We start from the raw sequence: 15,735 nt of genomic DNA, 5'->3' as shown, positions 1-15,735 counted from the left end.
CAAAGAGTTCCCGCGGGATTTTGAAAACGTAAATCCACGCGGATGAAGTCACGGGCATCAGCTAGTTTTATTATAAAAAAATACAACTGTTACTTACCAAAGTCACGATGATCCAAACTTCATAGTCGCTGATCGTTCTTGCCTGTTTGGGGGCATGCGCAAAGAAACTTTGAGTTTTATAAAATAATGAAGGTCTGGCCCTCACATGCTCTTGCTCTAGTACTATCTCAATTTTATCAACGTTATAGTATGAAGGAAAAACTTGTTTCTTTCTGCTAGATAGTAATTTTGTATGTGCCTGCCTGTGTGGGTGAAGCCTAGCTGGTATTTTAAATTTTATATAACAGTGGAGACAGTATAAATATCACAAAAATATTTTGTATCTATTCAGCTAAGTAACTTCAAGCGTGACTGCTATTTCATTTATTATAAGTCCCGCAAATAGCTATTGCGCTGGAACCATGTCTCATTAACATCGAAATGACGTCATTTTGACGTCAGCCGAAATAAAAATATACCATTAGCTCGAAACTTCAGTCTAGTGCTGTCGTCACTAAATTGGCGGCCACGCGTATTAGCAATTTGCAGGACTTAAACCATTATCACATTTTTATTGATCTACCACAAATCATGCACACATATTTTTAGTTTAGTTTTTTTGTTTATCATTTTATTTTCCCCCAAAACCCAGATGAAAAATCAGCGAGCGGCAAGCTAATTGTCAAAGAGAAAGCGTCTCAAGACTCCATAGATGACGCGAAGAAAAGAATTAAATCGCTTAAAGTCGATAGAGACAACGATGATGGTAAGTTTGTCAAAAGTTTGTCAAAATCTTAACGACTCTCTCAAGTTATTTATTGATGCGGTTGCATTTGGAATGATAAAGTATTGATTAGAGGTAGAGTCCCATCTTAAGGCGATTACGCACTGCACTTCCGTCATTCGAGTTCTATCCGCCATCCGTGAGAATACCAGAGATTATTATCTACGACATATATGTCATAAGCTCCCATACAAAACAAAAAGGAACGTATTTTCACGGACTCGGATCGGATATAATTATTAGAAACGAAGTTATTTACAGAATTTTTCACTTACTACACTGTTTGTTTGAAATTAACAACCTAACTATTTAGGTACATTATCTAGGTCGACTATTAATCATAGTAAGTTATTGGTCTAACAACAGTTTAATTGAATACCTTTACCTCATTGAATTATTTTTATTTTCTGATATTTCGTGGACACAATAACTATAATCTTTTTCCAAAACTACGTCTAATTTGCTTTCTTTTATTATAAAATTCACCAGATTTATTACTTTTACAACAGAATTAGGGACAAATGTATGCTACGTGCTTGTCAGTTCGGATGCAACCATACATACTAATTTCTTCACTTTGCGGGAAACAAATTGGTTTGGATATGGGCAAAAGGTGCTGGGGGTTAGGATTATTCTTTACGTGCTTTAATTTTAGTTTCATCGTGTTTTTCATTAGAATGATTGTTTTGTCTTCTTATATTATTTTATCATTTTTTAGGTTATCATTATGCCATTTTTGATACCAGATTATTATTTTAAGCCATGAAACCAAATCATTCACTTATACATTCAATCACATTGCTATTGACTTATAAATGTCGTCTCAAAATTTAACCAACTTTGAGAAATACATGTAATTGTCTTACAGCATGCTGTTTTGTTCTTGTCAATGCAAAACTCCATTAATTTTTGGTGCAAATTCATCATTGATATTAATGGTTCTGAAAAATCAAAATACTAAATGGAAATATTTATTACTTTGTTGGTGATACCGTTGCTTGATTGAAAATCCGACTAAAGTTTAGTGTGTTAGAAAGACTACAGCAATTTTACAGAGGACCGATAAAACTGCTAAATTTGAGATTTAGATTATTTGATGATTACTGTGCTGTCACTTTTTATTTCTTTAAGAGTTCCTTATATATGCCAAAAATATAATGGTAGAAATCCAAAAACCAAAAGAGTTTTCTAAATTAAAATTCTCTCTAACTTAAAAATCTCGTTTTAGTACCTTGTGATTTCTATCAGGCTACGGTATCAATATGTTTTATAAGAAAGGTAAGTTCAAGAAATGTAAGAAGAAAGAAAGAAAAACGTTTATTTATTACAAAACGTTTATGTGACACATCACATCTTATAACTAAGAGTTGGTTATTCCGGCGCTTTCTCCACTTGAGCTTTAAAGTCAACATGCCTCAAGCAGAAGAAGCGCTGGAATATACTGTGTCATGTGTGGCACAACCCGAAAAATGGTTCCAGCTCAGCACTATGCTGTGTGCCTTGACACACAAGAGCATACCCTAAACCGGGTCTTGAAGTAGTTGTAAACAATGTGCTAAAATGAGATATTTTTCCTTTTCGGAATGCAGCTTAAGCCAGAATCACGGACACCAAGGAAAATTCGCAAATCACTTATAGTAACAACGTAAAACACCTCGGTCGCTTCACAATACTATCATTCTGTTAAGTTGGTACAAATTACAAAAATACTTTCAAGGCTAGGCGTAAGCTGGCACGCAGTACGCAGCATAGCATAGTGCAGAATACGGGATTTGACAACTAGTCAAATCAGTAACTTTTTATCAAACGTCAAAACGTGCATTTAGTATGCAATATTCTATGAAATGTTCTATGAATGTGACGTCACATCATAATGACGTACTTTTTTAGTTTAATCGATAATTTAAAATGGTTATTACACTTAAAACTATCAAAGGACGAGGATTTTACGTATTTTGGAAGACCCTCTATTTAATCATCACTGAGAAATAATTTATCTTTGATGTGGTCAAATACCCAATTGGAAGTACCTATAGTCTAATATTAGCCATTTTCTAAAATCGTGAGTTGCCTGGTATAGGTATACCGTTTCACTGAGACGGCTCGTGAGGTAGAGCGTGGGCAGCGGTGATATTTGACGTAAAAATCAATGATTTCAACGTCGCTGGCGCCCGTAATCTGCACTTTACCCGACGAGAGTTTCAGTTGTACGGGAGCGATGTACAGGCTCGACCGTACCAAAGGGAGATCTCCCACTGAGCGGTTGGTTGTGCTCAGTAACGCTACGGTTGTATCTTGAAACTTCTATAAATAGTCCAGATTGTAGAAAACTCCGTTAGTGCGAGTACTGCCGGCGGTACATTTGTTCGGGACTACTCATGAAATGTTATCGATTGAATAGCGCCATCTAGTTGCAATTGTGGCAACCGCCACACAGTCAAGCGGTAGGTGCACCTAGCCTAGGTGTTTTCTCGATATAAAATTATCATTTGACAATGGTCATGCGCAATCGTCCCGGATATCAGAGATATACAAACTGTTTTCTTTGGCGGTGTTCCCACTAAATTTTGATATGGGGTTCTTCAATTGACAAATTCTTAAAAAAATCGGCCTGTTGTGCTGGCAATGTTCTTTGAAGGCACAAGAGGTTGCTGTGGCGCTGCTTCTTGTGAGCGATGGTTATCACGTAAAATTAGGTGGTCCGCCAGCTCGGTTAATCGCTACTTATTTAAAAAAATGCTAAAAATCAAACAGACGTGGAATATCCTACTAGGGAGATGGCGCAGACCACGGGCAATGTCTGCTCCAACGTAGGCTTATGCAGGAATGCATGTTCAAACCCCGTCCGTTGATGTATTGCGGCACCTAGACCTATCATACACTTTTGCGCTTTGTTAGACGGAAAATATATTTGTTTTAATAAAACGCAACATGAAATCTGTGCTGCGCTGAACTGAGTCTGTGAGTCAGGTTATGCGTAGCTTTAAGCTATCCAAATAAGTATCAAGTTGTATAAGGCCATTTATGACTTGTTAACCAATTGTTTATGCCTTCGATAGTATATGAAGCAGTCCGTTGCTTGCGTCAAGCCTATACTGTATTTATATCCTTAATATCCTCATATAAATTGTTTCGATCTTGATTAGGTAATGCCATAACAGTATTAAAACTTACTCAACCGAAGTACTCATAATATCTATCAAAATATATAGTCTTTTGGATATCAACATACCAAAAAAATATTACCTTGTAATACTTCAGGCCATAAGATTTAAAAGGTTGCAATAATATTATCTCAAGTTTTCTAAAATCTCAATTCGGCATCTTTATACAAAAATTATAATACGTTGTACACCATAATATGCCGACACGTAAATTGGGTATTCAACATGTATCATGTACGATCCAAAACTGGAAATTGGAACCAGCAGTTGATTACATCCGACAAAAGTACATGATTGTTAAAAGTGGCAAGCAGCCAGTAGGGGTTCCGAAGTTTTAAGAACAGGGGGATGTTCGTTTGCTGTCTAAAACTTAGCACCCCTTTAGACCAAGCCATCACTCTCCGTTGTTCTTAGGCTGAGGCTTATTTCATTAGAGCGTAGGTAGTAGGACTTTGTTGGACTTTACTTGACTGTAAAATCTGTCTCGTTTGAACTCCGTCTAAGTCTGAGTAAAGTCATATATGTATATAGAGAGCTTACTGTTGTGTCTTAAATCTGAGCAAAGTCAAAGTCAAAAAGTTAAAGTACATACGCTCTATAGAAGTCGGCCGCGTTGTCTTCTTTATACCAAATATAAATTAACATTATATTTGGTATATGATAGTTCATAGTTGTATCCAATAAAATTTATGTAGGGTACAGTTTATGGCAGACGTGTTAGTGCAATAATGTTTACTTTACCTGCAGTTATATGAAGACAGTAATGGTCCCATAAATTAAATTTATTCTATTATGGATATAAAAGCATGATGTCCAACATAAATCCCAGTATTATAAAATATTTACTCTAAAAATACATTATTACATACAGTATGTATGTAATACTTCTATTTTACAAATATATTATGCTGTAGGTATGTATATACAAAATATATATACAATGTGAAATATATAAATCTGAGCAAAGGTTCTGGCGTTATCAATTCAAGTCGTTTCACTGTTGACTCTTTCACTCATTATATATTGTTTCGAGAGTTATATATGTATAGAATTTACAAAATTTATGCCTAGCTGCTACGGCTCATTAGTTTTTTATATATATATTTCAAAAAGTTTATATATAAAATAAGCTATATCACTATATTATCATATCCTCATCTCTTGTTGTTAAATCGTGTGTCGTTTAAATATAATATGATGTTATATGACAATATATACCTTCTTACCCTACTGTAATGTTATATATACCTTAGTATGTTGCGGTAGATATGTAAGATTCGCCGCTTTACAATATTACTAGTGTTTTTATGAAACACTACGGTTTTTCTTTATGACTAACAAAAAATTATGGATCTGCTGCATATAAGGAGGCTATGTTTGTTATTTTTATTGGCTTTGATTGAGTATTTTTCTGCTATAATTATATTGGCCTTAATAGTTTCAACTACGGGTGCGGGTATTTTGGCTACAAAGTTCATTGTAAAGTCAAATTAAAGCGTTCGTAACCCATTTAGAAATCGAGGTGTTATTAAAGCATTTAGCCGTATTGTAAAACGACATATTTTACATTATCGCTGCGACGTATTATACATTTATATCGAGTATTATTTATCACGATAAAATTAACTTCTTCGTAGCTTTACTATAATAGCTATTTTCATAAAATAATGTTATTAAGAGAGATTCATGACATCTCTAAGGGCGGAAACAGACTGGTGAAACGCGTCGCGACACGATAAAGCGCGATAGCTGGGACGTTATGTATTTTATGACTAGAATCACACTTTAAACACTATACGCAACTTAATGCTTACACACGCTACCCAGCGTTTCAAATCAGTGTGTCATCTAACTCTTTAAGGTGCAGGCACATTAATGTGTTGTGACGCGACAAAAAGCAATCGGACTTATTTTTGACATTTTGTTCGTGAACACTAGTTTGTCACACGTGTGACGTATACACTATAGGCACACCATAACACAGTAATGTTTTTACACCTTTAGTGTAAAGTTTTAAATTCTTTGCATACATTGATTGCTATTTGCTAATTTACTGGAATAGGAAGGCATTGCGTGTCGTAAATGTGCAACATGACGTCGATACATCGTATCGTTTCGCGTTTCGGAAGTGTGTTTCAACCATTACAATAATTGTTCCATTAAAACAAATCTGTGTTATGAAATAGCAATTTATTAGGATTGTGGTCGTTTACGTAGCCATAATTATTATTTATTTTTTCAAAGTGATTTTAAAATTTAGAATTTAATGAATAAATATCTCAATGGGAAAATACTTCAATGTAAACTGAATGTTATATATATGCATAAGTAATTAAGATCATAATATTATAATAGTAATTAATATAGCATCACGTAAAATCTGTTCTGTAGTACCTAACTAATTTTACTAAGTAGTTTTAACATTGCTACTTTTATCTACAACGCTTATTATATGCTCGAGGTGTCCAATACTCGTAATCCGTGTATTTATGGGAAATACAATTTCTTGAAAAGAATTTTTACGAATTTTAAATTACATCGGTAAAGTTTTTACTTTACTACTTTTCCCTGGTTATGACCTGTGAACTATACAGATCTTATGCTTTTTATGTATTTGTTTAATTAAACTAGCGGCACGCTATGATGGCCGGTTTGACGTTTGTCCGCTCATGAAGTTCCGTATTAATTGATAACGACTTTGAAGGAAATAATTGTATTACTTTATTGACGATAGTGATGTGCAGAGATTCATAAATTTTATCGAATGTAGTTTTAGGTTTAGGACTCAAAATTTATTTATTAAATTGATTTCTTAAATGTATACAAGTGTAGAAAAATCAGTTTGCACCATTTAAGGGGTGAATGTACTTGTGAATATGAACAATTTTCACTATGTGGACAAACCTCTGAAATCGCAAAAAAATATCAATAAATTTTTAAAAATGGAATCTAATACGATCGTCACATAGGATCGCTGGCTAGCACAACTACTACCTCCGGCAAACTCGCGTCAATGCTCAATGCAAAACAAAGCAGTTTCGAATTGACGTTGCTTCGAAAAGTATAAACTGTCAGTGCAATGCGATTGTGATATAGTTTTGACCTGGCTTTGGATTTCAAATATTGATACTGCATTACTGTTGACCCTTGCTCGTTAATTTGGACTCTGTTCAAGCCCTTTGTTGTGGATTTCGTCGATATGACCGAACGTACGCAGAGAACTGTTCTAAATAGTCAGACACGTGAGTTCCTAATACGCCTTCGTAACTATTTCGATCGTGAAGCTCAAAATGGAGGGCCAATTTTACCTATAACGTCAGTGGTTGAACGCGTAGCTGATGCGCTTAATATTGGACAACGAACTGTTAGACGGATAACTAAAAAAAAATATGGCGAGACTGGCACAGAAGAAAATAAACTTCACACACCAAAAAAGAGAAAACGAGCAAAACCAGTCGTAGGCATCGATAGCTTTGATGCCGATGCTATCCGAAGACATGTTTACGGCTACTATTTACAGAAGGAGTATCCAACAAGAAAAAAGTTGGTGCATTCACTGAAGGAAGCTGGATTATTCTTCGGTGGGGAAAGTTCTTTAACGAAGATTTTGAAGACCATTGGATTTCGATACAAAAAATGTAACAAACGCAAAATATTGATGGAAAGATTTGATATAGCGATGGCAAGGTATACTTTTTACGGCAAGTGAAAGAAATCAAAAATTGGCAAAATGTTGTGTTCTTGGATGAAACATGGCTTAATGCTAACCATACTGTAGGCCGTTCTTGGAACGATGACACAGCAGCATCTACTTCCAAAGTTCCTGTAGGAAAAGGATCGCGACTTATAATTTGTCACGCCGGAACCATCAACGGGTTTGTCGAAGGTTCTCTCATGGCTTTTGCGTCAAAAACCACTGGAGACTATCATGAAGACATGAATGGAGAAAAGTTTACTGAATGGTTTACCTCAATGTTGTGTAGCCTCCCTGAACCATCTATTATAATTATGGACAACGCCCCATACCACTCGATGCAAATTGACAAGCCACCTGCCCAATCCCAAAAGAAAGCTGATATCGTCGCATGGCTTCGTAAAAATGGCGTAGATGCAAACATGAATATGTTAAAAGCGGAATTAGTACGTCTTTTAAAAGAAAACAAACCAACCAAGATCCGATACGTCATTGACGAAATAGCATTAGAACATGGGCACAGAGTTATACGGTTACCGCCTTACCATTGTGAGTATAATGCGATTGAGTTGGTGTGGGCTCAAATTAAGGGATATGCTGCAAGACACAATACAGAACCCCCATTTACCACAAAAAAAATGCTAAAATTATTAGAAGAAGCTTGTGAACATGTGACTAAAGGAGACTGGGAAAAGGTTGTGAATAGAACTGTTAAATTAATAAGGGAAGATTATGAAAGAGATGTGAAAATAGATAATATTATAGAAAACGAACATATAATTATTAATGTATGTGATGATAGCAGTGACGACAGTGAAAATAGTAGTATGGACGAATCTGATTAATTATGGCCTTTTGTGGCACCTTTTTCGGTATCTTTTGTATTCATATGTTTCTTGTGTGCATATAAAGTATGTATATTCATTTTCGTTCAAATATTCAGTTCGTTCAAATAAATTAAATAAACATATACATTTTTGTTTTATTAAACCTATTTAATCAGGTACAAAAACAAAACTTAATTGTTTTTTGTTCGAGAATAAATTGACATTCCACATCACTATTGTAATGTGTCAAACCGGCCATCATAGCGTGCCGCTAGTGTAAGTAACAGGTAAGAATTATTTATTTATCTGTCAAGACAAGAAAAGTTTAAATGTGTTTATTTTAAAATACGTACGATGTACGAAATTGCGTCTCCTGTAAATATATTCCATAAACTTTCCTAAAAGCTAAAATATTTCATTTTGAGCAAATTAAATTCGCGCTTTTTCGCTAATTTTAACAGTTAATATTTACACAACTGTTCTTTGCTACGAAGCATCTTTAGCATACCTAACGCTTGTTTTCTTGCATTTCCCTTAATGTTGTTTTTTACTTCCATGTTTTTCTCAAAGTTGGTTTTTATTTCGCGATTAGATTTGTCCTGATTCAAGTACACTAAACTACAACAAATCAGAGCAATGCTTTGACACTCGTAGCTGCATATTTAGATGTCAAATATGACAGGTCTTGTTTCAACAGGTGTCAAATTTGACGTCAAACATGCATTTGCATGTAGTTACGATTTCACTGTCATTGCTTTGAAATGGTTAAAAAGCATGCCAAACTTTTCTGCAGAGAGCATTTCAAAAGAGATGGCACATTAAAGGTGGAAGCATATTTTTACTCCACAACGATCCAACCAAAACTAGTTGAGATATCCAGATTCCAAAATGGCTCTCGACGTCTGTCTTGTCACAGATAGTACTTACTATTCCACGTCGCGTTGCGTGTTCTAAGTATGTTTTTACCTTTAGTCGTAGCAGTTTGGTGTACCAACGAATTAGTACTATATCAGCGTATTCTTCCACGTAGCAATGTTGAAACTTGTCTTTCACTCACACTGTGTTGTCAGAATTTTCAGTCGTTAAAGCTAAGAAAATAAAAATGGATTTAAAAAATATAAATAAAAATTCTGATGCATTGTTGATGTCTTTTTTGATTCCAATTTACAATTTATGTATCATATCACCTTAAAAAAATTCTTTATAAAGAAATAATAACGCCCAAAAGTAGTTTAAAAACACACGGGATAAGTAATTTTATGAAAAAAATTAACCACTTTGTATAACTAAGATATCTTGCCCATCAGCCTGAATGTGTTGTGTGAATAAGGCAACGAACTTCATTCACGTTTATTTTGAAGTTCTGTTAAATATACGAGTATGAGACAAGGTATATTGTGAATGTTTGGCCATAATCTTGATTACATATACCTGATTGGGATTCAGACTATGTAGGTAAGTTGAGTGTTCGCAAAAAAGGCTTCAACGACGATGAAATTTAAATAAAAAAAACTATTTCAGTAAATTATAGCCGCCACATATCACTTATGGGTGTCAGTCAATTAAATATTACACTAACTGCCGTCTCAACTGCGTCTGTAAACTCGTGTCTGACAACACACTTCCTCCTTCCTTTTATAAATTTTATGAGGTCTACGGACGCACTGTTTAGTCTATGATCGAATCCATAGAATAGAAAAAAGTACAGGTGGTGTACTCTCTCAAAAAATGTCATACATCGAGAACATCCGAGACTTCTCGCTGAGACTTCTCTCTGGAGCAAGGTTGAGAACTATATACAGCATACTTTGTTATTGCTCAGACTTTACTTTGAAGTAAAATAAATTTAAGTATGTCGCCTAAGTAAGACATAACGCCTCGTTTTAGCTTGAGCAAGAATTAATGAGACAGATTCATATAGAGTCATAACTCTGTCTCGTTTTGACTTTGTTTTTAGTCTGAGAAAAGTCAAATAACGTTATGTATCTCAGCATTCTCAGCCTCAAAGGGGGCGTCGTTTTCGTTTCTCGACTGCGATCCATTTCTATCGGGATAAAAACGACTCCGAACCTAAAACAGGCGACAATATCATCCATATGTTTTCGCCTTTTCTCGAATGTTCTGAGCGTGAGTCTGGACGGGCATTTGTAATAAAGGGCCTGATGGTAGGTACAATTCTACTATTTTACAAAAATGCGTCTGGCAATTTTTTTGAGTGCTCAAGTCTCAATTTCTGATTAAAATTAGCACACACATAAATTCTTGAAAAACTTACAAATCACAAAAGAATATGCAGAAGTGAAACTTCTAGCTTTATTCGAATGACTCGTACATACAGTGCGTTCGTAGAACCAATTGTTTACAAAAACGTACGAATCCATTCTATGTCTGTAATCCAGTGTTTATAGAGTTGTGTAGATTTAGTTGTATAGTTGTAAGGTGGTGTAATGTAAATGAACGTCAAAGAGAGGTGATACGACACAGGCCTATAGTTGAGTAAACTTGCCCGCTACACATAGCGTAAGCGACGAAAGGTAGCAATAATTTTCTTTCGTTGATAATTAAATTGATCTTGTACTAGCCTTCTATTTAGACCCTGGTATGGATAGAATATGTGAGCTATGTGAGTATAGAATAATATGTAGAGGGTCATGTTAGTAGTTTCTCTGAAGGATGAGATTAGAAAACCCAAGATCACTAACATAGCCCCAATAGGTGATCCATGAAAAAAATGTAAAATCATAAGTCAACAATCTAAATCCAGGTAATGCTAGGATGGAAAGCATAAGGGGCTATAAATATTATGAACTATAGAATTTGTCCCTACGTTCTGAGTATTAAATAATTAAGAGGTAAAGTTTATGTAGGGAGAGTATCAGTAGAGAGAGGGGAGAGTAATCTCTGGAGCCAATAATCCTATTCTGAAAATTCTATCATCATATAAGATTAATTAATAACTTGTGTGCAAGGTGAATGTGTGAGCTATGGTAGATGTACCATAAACTATAGAGTTTTGGTCGGCTAGTACAAACTAAATTACATGAAAACCAGTCTCTTCTTTTCTAAAAGTTTTCTTCAGTCACTCCTCATTTAAATTTTGTGTGTGTGGCGCAGTCAACTATGGCAAATTACAAAAAAAAAACTTTTGGCCTAACTGTGCTAAGAGAAAATTGCATTTTTAATGACACCAATTAATATCGAAATTGTTGTCGTGCTACATTATATAGTATTATATTAATTGTAAATGCTCAAAGATGTTTGTTTTTGAAAGATAAATCATTCTTGTCGTGTCTTGCAGCGCGGTTGTAGGTTTATATTTTTTTTTTAAACTGATCCTTTGAATGCGACGCTTCATATCGTTTCAAGCAATGATATTAGAAGAAAAATAGGTAGATAGGTTACTTATATCAAATTCGATGTTTATTAATGGCACGCTGCGTCAGCGCCGAAAGACTCAACACACATAAACGCATAGATAGTATTTTAACCTCACACAACAGAGAGTAAAGGACGGTGAACTGATAACCTCAGCTTCAGTTGCGCACGAAAAAGAGACGGTTATATTTTGCACTACCTCGTCCTGCACAGAAGAGTGGAAGAAGGACGGATATATGCCTAATAATGCGAGCGTAAAAGAGACGGGACGAGACGGTAAACTAGAAACTCCAAAGAAAAAAAAACAGTAAAGTCTTTTCGGCTAATGCCGATTTATGCCTACACTGTAGTTGTATAGTAAAATAAAAACCTTATACTGTGGTATTTAATATATTACGAACTAGCTTTTTCCCGCGGTTCCGCTCGTTTTTAGGGTTCCGTGCCCAAGGGGTGCCAACGGGACCCTATTACTAAGCCTCCGCTGTCTGTACGTCCATCTGTCAGCGGGCTGTATCTCGTAAGCCGTAATAGGTAGACAGTTGAAATTTTCACAGAATGTATTTCTATTGCCGCTATAATAAAAATAATAAAAATTAAATTAAATTAAATAAAGGGGGTTCCCATACATGGAAAAGAAGTCGAAATAATATTACTAAATTTTACGCGGACGAAGCCGCGGGAAGGTAGGTAAAGGAATAAAATGTGAAATGAAAATATTTTTTATTTTTGAAAATATTTACTATTACACAATCTACATACCCATAGCCAAAATTCCCTCATTGTATGAAGAGACCCAGCAGTGGACCGTAAAAAGATGTTAGACCATAGTTAATTTATCCTTCCCTAAAACAGGAAATATGCACACTATTTGAATTGTCAATACTCAGAAGAGACCTATCTGTTTATTTTATATTCTTTGATCGGAAACTTTAAAATACGTACAACGATAACTTGATACGTACTTATGGCATGTGACATAAGGTACAAATTGCAATGAGTTGCATTTTACACGAACGTGCACGAGTTTGTTATTGTTAAATAAGTGAAAAATACGAATTATATAAAAGAAATAGTTTTACTTACGAATGAAATGTGATTCCTTGACTTTTGGAAACCTTGCTTGTGTAGTTTGTGCGGAATCTCATCACACACGACGGCATTTTCGGTTGTTTTGGGAGACGAAAACAAAATACACATTACTATCAACGACGTCATCGATAGCGCGACGCCAGCGGGCGACTGAGCTCAGGTTTGCTAATTAGCTTAGTTTTAACGTGCCACTTGCGGTCCGCGTATAACGTATCTACCTATTTTCTTCTAATATCATTGGTTTCAAGTATGTTAATTTTAAAATAAAGTTACATATAGGTTAAATGTAAGTTATTTTGGCTGTGCTTGGGATGACTGGTGACCTGGATTACGAATAATGATGGTTTTTAAAAGTTTGTGTGAAAATGACGATAAGGACGCAACTGTCTTGTTAAGCCTTTAGTCTTAAGGTGCGTACTGATCAAGAGCATTCCTTGTAACTTGTAATGTCACAACTTAGATTCGAGCGTTGTAATCGATTAGTACGTCATACCGAGCATTACATTGCGTGCTTTTGTAATGTATAGTAATACACTTTCGAACATCGCCCGCGAGTGACTGAGCTTTCTTATAAGACCCATAGTTAGCGACCATGTCTCGGATTCCGAAATATGCTCCTGGCCAATATGCACCTTTATCGAAACATCGCCGTGAATACGTGCATTGATAGCCTAAACAGGTCTCAAGTCAGTCCGGCTGCGGCCTTAGTTGGTAAACCCCGTATTATTCTAGTGACGGCATAGACATAAAACACTTTCTATTGTCAATACTTAAAAAATGTTTAGTGAAATTATAACATTATAGTTAATAATGGCATTTATAGTTAGTTATTATGAATTGAAATAATTATATTATTCTAAAATAACATTCGCCTTGTTATTTTGCCTCCTTGGACCAGGATCGCGTCTACGCTGATGTCAGGTGCGTGCGTCGGTCGCACGTATTATTCGTACAGTCTTTGTCAGCTTTTTCAATGTCGCAGTGTGGTAATGTCTTAGCCGGTGGCCCAGGTGGGAGCGAGTGCGTGCCGCCCCGCAGGCTAAGGGTGAGATTTATAGAGTGCACTTTGTCTTTGCTCAGACTTAAGACACTTGAAACAAGACAGCGTTATATCGCTGACATAAATCTGTCTCGTTTAAGAGCGCATTCAAATTAGACGCAAAGTGCCGCGCGGATGCAGCACGGCTGCAGCGCTGCGGTCGCTCTGCTTCGTAAATCTACTCGTACTGCACCCGCTACACCCGCGCTGCAATCACGATCAGTTCATCGATCAAAACTGCAGCATTTTGCGGCTATTTTGAATGTGCCCTTAACTGAAATTTAAGTTTGAGCAAAGTCAAAGTACGCTGTATAGATCCAATAAAAAGAAAAGTCGTGACTTAATGACTGACTGACACATCAACGCCCAACCCAAACCCTCGGACTTAGAAAGCTGAAACACAGAGATTCCCTCGGATTTTTCTCCATAGATAAGGAATAATGCTGGATTTTTCGAAATTCCCACAGGAGTGGAGCCACGGGCGGTCGCTACTAGTATAAAATAATGTGTGTTCAAATGCGTGACCGACATACGCGGCTAACATCAGCGCCGAGAAAATTCAAGCCTCTATTAGTGCTTTAGTTACGATCGAAAATTTAGACCATTGGTTATTATCCGTTACGATTGGCTTGAATGTAAAAATCACATAAGAAGACAATATTTTCCAAATGCTAAGATATTTTTTCTTCTATGATTCTTTAGAGAGCTATTTACTAATGGGTCTAATAATATCATCAAATTAATCGTGGTATGTACCCGTTATCTACGTATATGTCGTTAAACTACGAAATAAGCTTAACAAAAATGGCAGATCTAAAACTAATACTATCCCTTTCATTATGCTCCCAACGGAAAAGGATAAGTAGCACCAGATTTAGACCTATCAATTTCGTTTCGAGGTTGTGTATAACAGAATAACACTCGTAGGTATTCACAATCATTACTATGAGGTCTCGCGCTCGAACGTACAGCGCAGGTTTCACCATTCAGATTACTGTTTCATGTCAATTTCCAATAATCTGACTGCTGGGATCCACACTGTGTGTTCGAGCGCACTGTGAGACCTCATGGCACAGTACCCACATCGACCTTTAGAAAGATAGGTACCTACTCGTATTAGTGATGCAACGAATGTCATATTTTAGACAATTTTTTTTTATATTCGCAAAACATTCGCAGTAATTTCGCGGGATGCTAATGCAAAAAATGCGAATATCCGCGAAAGCGAATATTCGTTACATCACTAATAGGTATTTAGTAGAACGTTGTCTCTGTGGTCGAGACCGACAAAACATCACATAGGTATGAGTAACAGAGACGAGACAACGCGCTACGAAGCCGAAATCTCTTTCTAAAGGTCGATGTACAATATTTCTTGTCGACTACTGTAATGATTGTGAATACGGGTGTAAGTCACAATGATGAAAACTTTCAGAACAATGGGAGAAAGAATTGGAGGCGGAGCTGAAAGAATACGAGGTGGTTGCGGAAAAGACTGGTGACGATAAATGGGAGAAGGAGTGTGAAGATCTACTTGGTGACGATGTGGACCTCAAGTAAATTAATTTTAATTAATTCTTTGCCTATAAACTTTCAAGAAACGTTTTATAGCTTCTTTTATAAATATTTAATTAGAGCTGTCAATTATTAAGTTTGTAAATATCTAGTATATGTATGTTTTATCTTATTAGTTTTAGTTTAATAATTATTGTGGCTGTTGATTT

The 15,735-nt window shown here is 35.8% G+C and overlaps 1 protein-coding gene and 1 long non-coding RNA gene across 7 annotated transcripts in view; one reads left to right on the top strand and one right to left on the bottom strand.

Annotated features, from left to right (window-relative positions):
* Sap47 (Synapse-associated protein 47kD) overlaps positions 1–15,593 on the top strand; it is a 75,413-nt gene extending 59,820 nt beyond the window's left edge. For 4 of the 6 annotated variants that reach the window (XM_069505844.1, XM_034980190.2, XM_034980191.2 and 1 more), the window contains 2 exons: positions 692–805; positions 15,447–15,593. In XM_069505844.1, coding sequence (XP_069361945.1) covers positions 692–805; positions 15,447–15,571 — 239 coding nt within the window. In that variant the 3' untranslated portion in view covers positions 15,572–15,593. Of the gene's footprint in view, positions 1–691; positions 806–2,412; positions 11,248–15,446 lie in introns of those variants that run through there. The other 2 variants (XM_069505846.1, XM_034980192.2) reach the window with 2 other exon arrangements.
* LOC138403845 (uncharacterized) lies at positions 12,587–13,206 on the bottom strand. Its single transcript, XR_011238003.1, has 2 exons — positions 12,967–13,206; positions 12,587–12,726 (listed from the first exon to the last, which is right to left on the bottom strand). It is a non-coding gene; the product is annotated as an uncharacterized lncRNA (long non-coding RNA).
* Positions 15,594–15,735: the final 142 nt, after the last annotated feature.

Source organism: Maniola hyperantus, chromosome 21 (genome assembly GCF_902806685.2).
Source record: "Maniola hyperantus chromosome 21, iAphHyp1.2, whole genome shotgun sequence".
NCBI lineage: Eukaryota > Metazoa > Arthropoda > Insecta > Lepidoptera > Nymphalidae > Maniola > Maniola hyperantus.
The sequence above is the reverse complement of the archived record's forward strand: the minus strand, read 5'-3'. Positions and strand labels throughout refer to the sequence as shown.